The sequence below is a fragment of the Choloepus didactylus genome, chromosome 3 (assembly GCF_015220235.1).
Source record: "Choloepus didactylus isolate mChoDid1 chromosome 3, mChoDid1.pri, whole genome shotgun sequence".
Lineage (NCBI taxonomy): Eukaryota > Metazoa > Chordata > Mammalia > Pilosa > Megalonychidae > Choloepus > Choloepus didactylus.
Window position 1 is genome coordinate 26,238,849 of NC_051309.1, and position 14,056 is coordinate 26,252,904.

The 14,056-nt window shown below is 38.9% G+C and overlaps 1 protein-coding gene across 2 annotated transcripts in view; it reads left to right on the forward strand.

The window, feature by feature from the left end:
- Positions 1-10,139: 10,139 nt before the first annotated feature.
- ANAPC4 (anaphase promoting complex subunit 4) overlaps positions 10,140-14,056 on the forward strand; it is a 40,179-nt gene continuing 36,262 nt past the window's right edge. The window contains exons 1-3 of one of the 2 annotated variants that reach the window (XM_037829523.1): positions 10,140-10,276; positions 10,413-10,551; positions 12,416-12,521. In XM_037829523.1, the coding sequence (XP_037685451.1) occupies positions 10,423-10,551; positions 12,416-12,521 (235 nt within the window). In that variant the 5' untranslated portion in view covers positions 10,140-10,276; positions 10,413-10,422. Of the gene's footprint in view, positions 10,277-10,412; positions 10,552-12,415; positions 12,541-14,056 lie in introns of those variants that run through there. The other variant, XM_037829524.1, reaches the window with a different exon arrangement.

Consider the following 14,056-nt stretch of genomic DNA (forward strand, 5'->3'; position numbering starts at 1 on the left):
TTGGGGGAGGGATCCAATCAGCATAAACTAGAGACTGTAACTAATAGAATCATTGTATTATGCTTCCTTTAATGTAACAAAGGTGATATACCAAGGTGAATGCAGATAAGAGGGGGGGATAGGGGAGGCATGTTAGACACTTGACATTGGTGGTGTTGTCTGATTCTTTATTCTACTTTGATTTAAGGTTATTTTTCCTTTTGCTGCTTCCTAGCTGTCATTTTTTTGTTTCCTCTTTCTTTTGCCTCTCTACCTTCTTTGACTCTCCCTCCTGCCTTGAGGAAGAAATGTAGATGCTCTTGCTTAGTATGAGCAGAATGTTCAATTAGGATGAACTTAAATGTTTGGAAATGAACAGGGGTGTTGGTAGCAAGATGTGAGAATAACTAACAGCGCCAAATGGTGTGTGAATGAGGTGGAAAGGGGAAGCTCAGAGTCATATATGTCACCAGAAGGAAAGTTGGAGGTCAAAAGATGGAAATGTATAAAACTGAATCCTATGGTGGGCAATGTCCATGATCAACTGTACAAATACTAGAAATTACTTCATGAACCAGAACAAATGTATGACAATACAATTAGAAGTTAATAATAGAGGGGCATATAGGGAAGAACTATATACCTATTACAAACTATATACTACAGTTAGTAGTATTTCAACATTTTTTCATAAACAGTAACAAACGTACTATATCAATACTAGGAGTCAACAATTGAGGGGGTTTGGTTAGGGATAGGGGAGGTTTAGAGTTTCCTTTTTTTCTTTTTTCATCTTTCACTTTATTTCTTGTCTGGAGTAATGAAAAGTTTCTAAAAATTGAACAAAAATTAAGTGTGATGGATGCACAGCTGTATGAGGGTACCCAGGGGCAAGTGATTGTACACTTTGGATCTTTGGATAATTGTATGGTATCTGAACAATCTCAATAAAAATGAAAAAAAAAAACAAACTTATAGGTAGGATGTCAAAATATATGTCTCTGGGAGATAGATTAGGGTGTGAAGGGAGATGAGGTCGATTGTTCTTATTAGAAATCTGCATATCTGAATATTAAGAAATCTACTCAAAGCACCAATAAAAGAAAATCTCTGAAATTTCACAGGTAAGACTTACTAAGTTTTTTTATAAGGGCATCTTTCTTACATATTTACAGTTAAATTTTATTTTGCTTCTTGCTTAATTACAAAATCTAATGTAATACAAAGTATTTTTGTGGGCCTTCAGTGATCAGATTTCAGGTCTTTTTCTAGCATTCTCTTCCATTACTCCTTTATGGTAGTCCATTAGTCTGCTGTTTAGACTAACTTATTTCTCTTGTATGCCCCAACCTTTTCATCCTGTACTATTCTTTCTGCTTGGAATGTTTCTGCCTTTTGGTCATCTATTGAAATCTTAGGCAGCCTTCAGGCTTGAGTCCTGTTGTCTTCTAGGTAGTCTTCCATGAGTCCATGATACAAAAGAGTACCATCTTCTTTCAACCCCTTAGCATTCTGCATCTGAGGTACTTTCACACATTACCCTGTAATTATATTTACAGATTTTTATTCCCCCTCCCCCAGATTTTAAGGTTCTTAATGTCACTGCCCATTTTATACATTCATTCATCTTTCTTATGCATTGTAGGTGCTCAATAAAAATTTGATGATAGAATAGAATTTTCTACAGGTTTTCAGATGAAAAGCATACCTAAGACATGGAGAGGACTTGCTCTTTTCTAAGTACTGGAAAAGGGAAAACAGACCTAAACAATATAGGGCAGGGGGCTGGGGTAGGGTTTTAGAGTCAAGATGAGTTTGTACTATCCTAACATTAAGGTTTTAAATGTTGGGATATACTGTGTGAAGAAGATTGGCAGTCTTAGCTGAAGTCTTTAAACTTAGAATGATTCAGCTTTCCAAGTTATTTTAAGAAAAACATTTAAGTTGCTGTCTGGCCACTTCAAAGTAAGCTATAAAATACTAGGCACCTGGGAGAAGCTTGACTAATTTTTAGATATAAAAGCACACCCTGCAAAGGGTCCTAGTCTGATGCCACTTCCTTTACAATGTCCTTGTTGGTCTTTCCAATGAAACAGTACATCTCTGGCCAGCGAAATAAAAATGAGTGTGTGTGTGTATATATATATATATATATATATATATATATATATATATATATATATATATATATTAAATTTGTATTTCTTTTAAGATACTTAAATCATGCCCTGTATTGGAACAACTTTGTGTATTTTTTTTTTCACCCCTGTACAAATTAGAAACTTGTTAGTGCAGAAACTTTGTGGACATCATCACGTTTGTTCACTGTGGCTCCCTAGAGCTGGGCCTTGTACATGGTGATATCAGAGGCAACCAACTGCATCCCATATGCTGTTCCTCTTCCCAACAACCATGGGAATCAAGCAGACAGGCTAAGGCAGTTTTCATACCAAGAGAATGCTCTCCAAGTGGTAGGTGCTCATAAATTGAGTGAATGGAAATCTCTTTTGTTTACTGCATAATGCCTCAAAACCCCAATATGTAATATGTACAGATATGATAATGAGGGTGAACTTAATGATATGGGAATAGTCAAGTGACTATAGTTCATCAATGGGATTAGTATCAGTGACGCATTGAAGGCGAACATGTTCGTAAATGGTTGTTTAAAGGCACATAACCCACAGAGTAGCACCACAAACCTAAATAAGTGTTAGCATGATATATTTATAAGGTATGACACTGGTGCAGAGAGTTAACAACAGAGTGGTATATGGAAAAACAACCCATTACATATTAAGACTATATTTAATAGGAATATCTTACCAACACTACACTAAAAATAGAGATGAATAATTAGCAGCTGATAAGAGCTACATGAATAAGCAGCTGATGCACAGGTAAGGAAAGTTTCTACAAAATGCAAAGGAAAATCCAATTTCATGTATTTGATGCTGTTTTAATTGGGACATTAGGATATGGCTTAAAATACTTGAGGTCAGCTAAGAAGTTCACTGTAATAAAGAGAAGATCTCTACTGTGTGATCTCAGGCTATTTAGTGTAAATGTTAAACTCAGCAAGACCAAAAGTGAGAAAGCACATCTCAGAACTCTGAGAGGTGAGTTATCCTATTAGCTGGACAGCCACAAGATTCTCAAACTGCTTTTTTGTTCAATAGCATGCAGGTTAGATGAGGCATAACATCCAGTGAGCTCTAAGAAATAGTCTGAATTGGTGGGCTTCCGTTTTTTTATCTGCAAATATGGAGGTGAGGAGTAGGAGAAAACTAGAGACAGTCAGCCCAAACATTCTTCATGCTTAAAACAGATAAAAAGAAACAAAGAGGTTCTCTGGAGGTGCCTCTTAGGCATAATTATAGGAGGGCTCAGCCTCCCATTTCCAACCCTAAATATCCTAAGTCAAGGGCTTGATTTATTAAGTAGTGGGTTCTTAATTTCACTTAATATAGATTCTATCCCAAGATAAACAGTCAATTTCTTACATTATCTTCACTTAGTTGTACAATCACCATCACTCTCAACCTTAAACAATTATCATAACATAATACATCCCAGAGCTCTTATCAGCTGCTAATTATTCATCCCTATTTTTAGTGTAGTGTTGGTAAGATATTCCTATTAAATATAGTCTTAATATGTAATGGGTTGTTTTTCCATATACCACTCTGTTGTTAACTCTCTGCACCAGTGTCATACCTTATAAATATATCATGCTAACACTTATTTAGGTTTGTGGTGCTACTCTGTGGGTTATGTGCCTTTAAACAACCATTTACAAACATGTTCGCCTTCAATGCGTCACTGATACTAATCCCATTAATGAACTATAGTCACTTGACCATTCCCATATCATTAAGTTCACCCTCATTATCATATCTGTACATATTAGATTATCATTCCCCCTTCACTAGCTTCTGTCTATCTTTAGGTCCCCTATATTCTAGGTTATAAGATAGATACTTATTTTACATTTTTCATGGAGTTCACATTAGTGGTAACATACAATATCTCTCCTTTTGTGTCTTGCTTATTTCACTCAATATTATGTCTTCAGAGTTCATTCATGTTGTCATGTTTCACAGTCTCTTTTGTTGCTCAGATGCGGCCTTTCTCTCTAAACCCAACTTGGCAAATAAATTCAGTAATCCCCACCCCCACCCCCCTATGAGGGACATGTCTCCCAGGGGAATGAATCTCCTTGTTGACATGGGACATGACTCCCAGGATTGAGCCTGACTCTGGCAATGAAGGAATGAACATATATACTTGACCAAAAGGGGGAATAAAGAAAGAAAAGTAACAAGCTGAGGTCACAGTGGCTGAGAGATCCCAAATAGAATTGAGAGGCTATCCTGGAGGTTTCTCTTATGCAAGCTCCAGCTAGATATCACAAATGGCCACAGTATGCCATGGCCTTACCAAAAGTAGTCCCCAAATACGTAGGTCCCTACCTGAGATTCTATAAGAGATTCACTCGCTAAGTTTTCTCTCTCAGAAACTTAAATCCACCAGAGTGTACCTATGCCAGACAAATCCTAAAACCCAGAGGCAACAGCCTCTTTAAGAACAACAATCGGATGCAGCCTCCTTCCCCATACTGTCGACGCTCCCTTTCAATATGAACAAGTTAGGGTGCTCACTGCCTAGACAGCCCTGAAGATGAAAGATTAAGTGAGAGGAAGGGGTAGCAACAAACAAGATTTAACAAAGGTCTATGAATACTGAAACTTTATATAAATAAACATATAGTTTTAGATGCTGGGGTATCGGAATAGCTACAAGGAGGTAAATGACATGGTGGAACTATAACCTATAACATCTTTTGAAATTTGTTCTATAGCTACTCGTTGAATTGTGCTTTGAAAATCTTCAACTTTCTGTATATACCGTATACTACATAATAAGGAAAGGACTGAAACTATGGAACTGTAACCATAACAATTTTTGAAATTACCTATATAACTGCTTGTTGAGCTATACATCAGAAGTTAACAACTTTCTGTATGTTTGTTATATTTTACAACAATGGAAATAGCTGAAGTTGTGGAACTGTGACCCATGACGTTCTTTGAAATTTTGTCTCTAACTACTTGTTAAACTGTACTGTGAAAGTTATCACTGTTATGTATATATGCTAAAGTTCACAAAAAAAAAAGGATTAAAAAATGAATAGGTGACGCAGAAGAATGGATGCATGCAGACCAAAGCCTCTAATTGTTGAGTAAGTAATCCTTTGATAACCAAAATTTTTATGGAGGAAAATGAAGTAGCTCTTCCAATACAAAACTTGATGATATATGCCTTTGACCTTTGTTTTTTTTGGTAGGTTTATTTTTATTCAAAAAGTTACTGTCTCAAGACATAAATACAAATCAGAAAACAGTACAATTAGGACAATAGAATGTGGAGGACAACAGGTTAGAGTAATATATAAAACGTTTTTAGCTGGTTGAAAACAAAGCTCTAAGAACTGCTTTCACAAAGAAGTACTCCTTTCAAGAGTGAGAAAAAAAATCAACTTAGGTTTAAAATCATATATACAGTCCTCTCAGCAGTTCTAGTAAATGCAGTGTATGCCTTTGACCTTTTTCTGCATTTGTTTCTTTTAAAATTCAAAATTTTATAAGATTCTGGTAAACATAAGCTTGTCTTTTGATTGACCCATTATTCAAAGTATTGAATATAAGACAGGAATGTAAGGGTAAGTAGATAGTCAAAACCATGAAGTTAGGGCAGTTTAAGAACAGATAATCTCTTGGTTACTTCCTTTCTAGAAACCCAGTTTCAGATTACTGTGTAACCACAGTGGTTAATTTGTTGCTTTAATTGCTCTTCAATATGCACTTCAACCTTTCTAGGAAGATGAGTTTATAATTTTGTCTTCATAGGAGTTAAGAATCAGGATGTTCTGTAGAAATGTCCTGCTTGATCATTGGACACATCAAAGTGACTCTGCTTTTTGGTTGACTTATATATTAAAACCATGACCAATGGTGAATCAGGCAAGATTACTATATATCATCTTTGGGTCAATATCTCCTCATGATGGTGAGCACTCATTTTTCAGAGATGTATGTTCATAACTGGTTTATGAACTTTAGTTATGAATGTCCTTTCACTTTAGGAAGAATATCTTTTTTGTATCTGGTCACTTTCATCACTCCTAATGACTACACTGTTTTCATGATTGTGGTATGCTACATTAACTGGTGCATAACTTCAGCTTCAAGGCAGAAGTTCTGCTGTCAATTCTACTTTACCTAAAATAGATGCTTTTTATTCCAAAACATCTTAACTCAAGGAAAAAAAAAGGAAATAAGGTTTCTGCTGAATATCTTTAAAATTAATAGATGAAAACACAAAAAAGAAAAAAAAACTAAACAAAATTTGAAAAAAATTTAAAAAATTAATACGTGATCCAAGTATTTCAAAGGAAATTAAAATCATCTCTAATTCTACCACTCAGAGATGACCACTGTTACAACTTTGGTGTGTGTTCTTTCAAAGATAGAATCTTGCATAGATAGCTAAAGAGACACACTCTAAATTTCCCCCCACAAAAAACTGAACTGTAAATACATACTGTTTGTAACCTATTCTTTTTCATAAACATAGTGTGAACATCAACTTATATCTACAACAATAGTGTTATTCAATATGGAATATATTTTTAAGTCAGTCTCCCACAGTTGGACACCTGAGTTGTTTAGTTTTTCACTATTGTAAATAACCCTATGATGAACTTCTTAATAATCAAATCTCTACTTATTTCTTTAGGATAAATTCCTATACATAAGAATACTGGACTAACAACTTAATAAGAACTTTTTTCTAGATTGGAGTCCCATGAGTTAGTCTCTGAGTTTTTTTGCCAGAAAAGGAACTGAAACAGTTGTGGGCAAGAGCAAAAACCCCAGAAATCCATACAATTTAGACATTTTGCCAAGAGGGGGCATGTCCCAAATGTTCTTCATACTGAAAGCTACCCCTTGACTAGTTATGACTGATGGTGGCATTCAGCAGTGTTGATGGCTTCAGCAGCATCAGTCAAACCTCCCCATTGTGTGCCTGCCATGGGGTTGTGGGAGGAACAACTGGCCCTCTCCTCAGCTCCAGGGGAGGACTTTTTAATGGGCTACATCAATTGGCATAATTCAGTCACCTCCCAGGTGAGTGATTTCTGGCTAGGCTGGTGATAGGGGGTTGTCTAATCATAATGAAGCCCCGGACTTTTGTCTTGGGGTTGGTGAAGAGGCATTCATTCACTCTCTGGTCTGAATGAGGAAGCATACAGCTCCAGTTGCTGTGGCAATCCTCTGCGACCACATGGGAGCCAGGCTCAATGATGTAAACCCTGTAGAAGGCAGACAGAAGGTACTGGATCCCTGAGGAGACCAAGTAGCTTCATCTAGCTTGGCCTGAATTCTGCCCTTCTGCTGGACTTTTAATTTACATGAGCCATGACATTCTTGTTGTTGCCTGTTCTGCTTTGAGTTGAGTTTTTTTTGTTTTTTTTTTTTTTTTGGTTGCCTAATGGATGCAACTGTGGTAGAGCAGAGAGGTCCCAAGACCAACCATACACATCCTTTTCTCTTTGCAATAAGTTCCCGGTCAATTTGCTTATTTTGTGTTTCACCTATTTTATGACTCCAAAACAGACCTCTCAACATAACAGCCTTTCACATGGCCTATATTGGTCACATTCCACAATTCCAGCTTCCATCTTTGTACACAGGAGAGGGAATCTCAGATCTTTTCTTAGGCCCTGAACTTTCCCCTTCAAACCTGGTTTTCAGTTGTCTGTTGGCCATCACGGATTGATTTTTATGCCACACCTCCACCTTAACATAGTCCTCACTGAACTCTGCTTTCTCTCCCCACACTCCCCACCTACAATCCAACAACCAGCTGTCCTCCTCTATTCCCTAATTTTTTGCATATTACTATCCCAACCTCAGAGTTTGACTATTCCCTTGCTTTCATATCCCTAATTAGTAATCAATATTTTGGTGTTCTACTTCAGAAATGTGTCTGGAATTTACCCCCCCCCCCACCTTAATTAGCCTTCCTGACATCTTTATACCCTCCAGTCTAGAATTAAGGTCCTGAATAACCAGCATGATGCTTTCAGACCCCACCCCCCTAAATCTCTGTTGGCAGCTCTCTGGCCTTTCCAAATCTGACCACATACTATTATAATATGTACAAAGATGCCATCAGTATGATCTAGACCAAGAAGTGTGGTGATTAAAGGAACAGACTAGCTAGCCAAAGAGTTATTTTGAAAAAGCTATTTTTTTTTTTAAAGAAACACTTAGGGCGAGGATACACAGAGCAAAGAAATATTTAAAGTCTCCCTATTTTCTTTTCCATTTACTTCACTTTTCCCAACTTTTCACACATAAATATCTCCTGCCTTGTTTCCTTAAAAAGCACTGATGTCTGATCCCTGGACCACTTTCTCCCCCTTTCCTCTTGATTCTGTGCCACAAAAGCACAAATGAGCTGGTTGGCAAAGCAGTTCTTACATAGAAGATGGGGAAGGCAAACAAAAAAAAGACAAAAAAAAGAAAAAAGAAAAAAAGGAGCTGGTAAAGCCAAAACCTCCTTCATTGAGCAGTGAGGAAAGAAAAGCTAAAAACACTTGAGTGTTAATAGTTTTTTTCCTTTCCTTATTTAGGATCATTTCCAGTAACAATCCCTGCTCCCTACTCCCCACCAACACACGAGGTACCATAGCCACATAAAACTCTGCTGTTATTTCGCCTTATCTGGAACTCCAAACCTATCCTGTTTCCTGTACTGTAATGCCTTCTTTCTAGGAAATTCATGCTCATATCTTAAGATTTCTTAATGTGCAGCTAGTTGCACTCTCCTATCTGTCTATCCTTTTAATAATGTCCTAAATGCTGTCTGTCAATCCTTTTAATAATGTCCTGAATGAGGGTTCATATTCAGTTTAAGTTCCAGGAAAATGGATACTCAATTTTCATAAGAATTAAGTGGATTGATATTGGATCCCCACCATCCACATTATCCATTATTGCCACCCCAAAGCAAATAACAACAAAAAATGCATTTCATGAATAAGAAAGGCATGTCCATTCTCACCTTAGAAATGCTGACTTTTGAAGATTTGGGGGGACACGCTAAGTTGTCTGCAGCAAAGGCAAACAACTCCTGGCTCACCCAGGCTTTCCAACACTAGTTGTCATCATATGCTTGGCAATTTCGAGTTGTACAACATCCCGGCTTTTCAGTTCTCAACTACCTCTCCTCTAACGATAATGTCTTCTAGATCCAGAAAGAGGGCAGGAAGATGCAGCTTGCACCTCTTTTCTATTGAATAAGTAAAATAAATGAAACATGCAGGGCTTTCTACCATAGTCACAGGATGACACGGTGACATTCTTTTATCCCAAGTCAGGCTGTGGGAACTCTTGAATGGTTTGACACATTAAAATATGTCACTTATAAAGGACCATCAGAAGGGTCAGCTTTTGCATGTTCTCTACCAGGCTGGCCTGTGAGCCTTTTGGCCAGAGTCCATGTCCCAAACATTTCCGTAGCCCCAGCTTCCTTAACATAAGAGATGCTCACACAGCTACAGGCTAAGTTCTGGATGAGCCCACACTGCTCGTTCACTGAGTAGTAGGGGCGCCCACTAACAACATATCGTGAGGCTCAAGTAGGAAGGATCAGGAATCAAGATATTATTTGCCTGTGAAGGAGGATTTAGAGCAGGGTCCCCCAACTTGGCTGCAAATCGGAATCACCTAGGGAATTTCGGTAAATTCTGTTCCCACACAGTGTTAATTTTCCTTTAATTAGTGTGGAGTGCTGCCTGGGTAGGAGGATTTTTAAAACCTCTCCAGATGATTCTACGGTGTAATCAGAATGAAGACCACTTGTTCAGAGGTTGTCAAGGGCGGCTTCAGCTGACCAGGTCCGCGAATTTACATGCCGTTTTCTCTCCATGTCGTCTCTGAGGCCTCAGCCCTAACCTCTGGCTGTCCCTTCGACCACAAAAGCGAATTTCTGGGAAAACGGGAAAGATCTGCGGGCGAGGGTCCGTAGCGGTGAGCCGCACCACTCCCGCCCGCCTCCCCGCCCGGCGCCGCGGTCCAGCCGCGCGCCGCCTCGTTTCTCTCGCGAGGAAGTCCCGGCGCCGGAAGTACCCGGGCGCGCGGCGGGGCGGCCCGGAGACTCCTGCGCGCGGCCGGCAGAGGGAGGGGGCCCGCTGCGGACGCTTCGGCCGCTGAGGGGACTCTCGCAGGTACTGCCCTGGTTCGAGTTCCCGGGGGTGGGCCCGGGGCGAAGGTGGCGCCCGCGTCCGGCCGGAACAGGGCGACCCGCGCTCCCCGGTCCGGCAGAGGGGATGCTACCGGCCTCCAACTGGGGTGTCGTTGCAGGGTCGTCCCCATGTTGCGTTTTCCGACCTGTTTCCCGTCCTTCCGGGTGGTGGGAGAGAAGCAGCTGCCGCAGGAGATCATTTTCCTGGTCTGGTCTCCTAAGCGGGATCTCATTGCTCTGGCCAATACGGCGGGCGAGGTAAGTGAGCCGGCGGGACGCCCGCGTAGGGCAGAGGCGCCGAGAACACAGAACCCGACCCTGTTCGTGCGGGTCACACACTGCCTCAGTTTCCTCTTCTGGGGACCTGTCTTCCCCGCCCGTCCCTCCCAGGACGGCATCTTTAAGAGAGAGTATCAAGGGCCACATACGCGAAAGATTATTTACATGCTCCTTTTCACACGGTTTAACACAATGCTGCATCCCCAAATCCCCTTCATTCACTCAGCAAGTACAGTGGTAGACCCACAGACCCTGCCCTAAGTTTGCTTACAGTGTAGTAGCAGAAGAAAAATGAGTTGTTGTCGAGCTTGCTGGAAATTATCCTGCATGTAGGTTTCACAGACTACAGGTTTAAGAATCTATATTCTGCTGTCCAAGCTTTAAACTGTGGGTTGCATAACCACCTCTCGTTACTAAATAAATTTAAACTGAACAAGGGAGTCATGCTTCGCTGGATTTCTGCCAGAATGTGCAGTGACTGTTGTTAATAAGCATTTCTGGTTCACCTTACATTACCCCTACATGTAGTATAAACAGAATGTACCCAACTTTTTGCCAAGAGTTCCTAGTAACCTGGCAGCCATCTTGTAAGGAAACCTTCACTGGTGCATCTTCTCTCCTTTGGCCTCTTGGCAGTTTTCCTAATAGTTTTCTGGCCTTGAGAGAATAGTGGGGTGTGCTGCCAAGTTCAGAAGCTACATGGTAAGAGAGACTTAGCAGCCTGCAAAACTGTTTGACCATGTTTTCTGTCAAGACCGAGCCACCAGGGTGTTGTCATCTTGTAGCTCAACATGAAATCTTTAAGTTCCTAGATTTCTAGTTTCTCCATGAAATCTTCTAGTTTCTCTTCTCCGCCAGGATGCTTTGTAACTTTTTGATGATTGTAGATAGTCGTAGGTAGGACTACAGATAGTTCAGCCATAGCAATAGGGGGTCAGGTAGAGAATAGGGGCATCAGTTCAATCAGATCAGTAGGTGTGATAGTGGACACTAGTTGCTTCCATTTTCTCATTGAGGAAATAAGCAAGGGTGTTGTTTAAGAAAACTGATTAAGGAGAAAATATTGGAAGTTTGAGGTGACAGGAGAGGTGTGAAAAAGCTGACAAGGCAAGTGGACTGGGACAGTCTAGTATGATTGCTGATCAGGATTACGGGCTACCTGAGTTTAGTGATCTTGTAATTTGAGGGCATTCAGTTCTGTTGAGCTGTGTGGGTATAGGCATGGTCAGGATTAACCAGGGTTATTGTTTGGCAAGTGTGACAAAGCAAGAGAAAAACAAGGGGGTTAAGGTTCTGTGCAAAGGGAGTGATTGTAATGATGAACCGTAGATTCTAACCTGATTAAGGAGGAAAGTGAGGAAACATGTAGAGTGTGGAACAGTGAATAAGGTGGTTGGATCAATGGATTGTGTGGCTTGGTGAGATTGATGAATTGGAATTGGATTTTTATAGGGGTGATCTGGAAAGATAGAGGTAGTGGATAGGAAATGGAAGTTTGAAACAGATGCTGGTGGTATTATACTTGTAGCACCTGGGATTGGCTAAGGTAAGGTAGATGTTATCATTAGAGGAGAGATTCCTTTCTAAAATGTAAGACTCCTGTTTTATAAAAGGTAAGAATATGTATAGGGTACCGGGTTAATTTAGACCTTGTTTCACCCATTTCTTTTGAAATATCTTAAGTTCATTTGCACACTGTTATCTTCCAATAATTTCTTCTGATAGTGAAATATTATACTTAAGAGGTGATACTTTTTAAAAATTTTGTAGTGGGAGATCTATGTTCATTTTATTTCAGGAAATTGGTTTTTTATTTTTTACCATTGTATCTGTTTTGTGTTAGGTTTTACTTCATCGACTTGCAAGTTTTCACCGGGTTTGGAGTTTTCCACCAAATGAAAATACCGGAAAGGAAGTGACTTGCCTGGCTTGGAGACCAGATGGCAAACGTAATGATAGTATTATAAAGTAATAACTTTTTATTCCCAAAAAGTATTATGCACACAAAGCTTATTCCAGAGAGTTATTGTTCTTACTATATACTAGAGTACTAGTTTGGAAAGTTTTTTTTCAGAATGCTCTAAATTTTTTTCGTGGAACTCAGGTTAATTCTGCCAACTTTTTTCCTGGGAAAGATATCTCTGAAATGAAATCTGCCTTCTTGGCAAAGATAACTCTAAAGTGAAATCTGCTAGAATATACAAAATACCTGGATGGTGTTCCTGCTGCCGTCTTGTCCATCTTGCACTGGTTGGTTCAACCTCTACTTTCCACTTGCCAGTCAGTTCAATACCAACATGACCTTTTCCTCCCCCAGAAATGTATTTTAGCACTAAACATGTGGCTCATAAATGCTCTTCTCTCTGTGCATGTACATTTGCCTCACCTGAAGGATTATTTGACCCCATTCCTTCTATTTCTGTATGATCTTTCTCCTCCTGGTGCCCTGTACATTGTAGGTAGTTATGGCTCCAGGGATTCCACTTTCTCCTACATGCCAGTCCTTATTTGATCTTTTGACACGTGCACTCAGTACAGTAAAATATTGTATTTTACTGTTTCAAATTCATCTGTCATTGGTGCTTTAAGAAAAATGCTGAATTGGTTATGGAAAATGATGTATATGCATTCTTTATTTTTTTTCTGGATGAATATAAATAAGTAAGTAAAAAATATCCTGAAAACCCATCAGTTAGCGATATGAACTGCTCCCATTTAGTGAACATCCTTCCAGACATTTTCTGATAAAATATGTACATGTAGAAATACATACAAATGATCTTATCAAGAGAAGATCATGTAATACATGCCATTTTGTTACTTTGGTTTTTTTTTAATTTTTAATTTTTTTTTTTTTTTGCCTCTTTTTCATGTCAATATGTGTAGACTTGCAACATTAATGTTAAAATGATTACCTGTCAATCACTGTATTTTTATATATTGGAATTTCCTAAATCTGTCCCCTTTGATAGACATTTAGATTGTTGCCTGTTTTTTGTCTTTTATCAGAAACTCTGCTTAAAAATTCTGAATACTGTAAAAAAAACTTTGTGTGATTAGCTCCTTAGGTTAATTTCCAGAAGTAGAATTTCCAGAAATGCTTTAAAAATACTGTACTCATTCTGTACTGATAAAAGAGTATGTGTAGAGTATGTGTAAAATGAGAGGACTTTATAAATAACATCCTGAGATCTCCTTACACAATTTATCCAGAAACCACCTGTATCTCAAAAATAAATCATGAAAGTCAGTGTGTGTTAAAATTTATTTAATTAGATGTATTTATTATGAAAAAAAATATTCCTAGTGTTTTGGACAGTTAAATATGATTTTTCTTAGATAATCATTTCAACATTGTTTAAAATTGGTTTTAAGAAGAGGAAACCAGAATTGTCTCAGATTTAGCATGTGCTGGTATACAGTGAAACTCATTGCCCCCTAGTTAGAAATTCTTAAATTTGATATGTTAGGAAGATATTAGTGA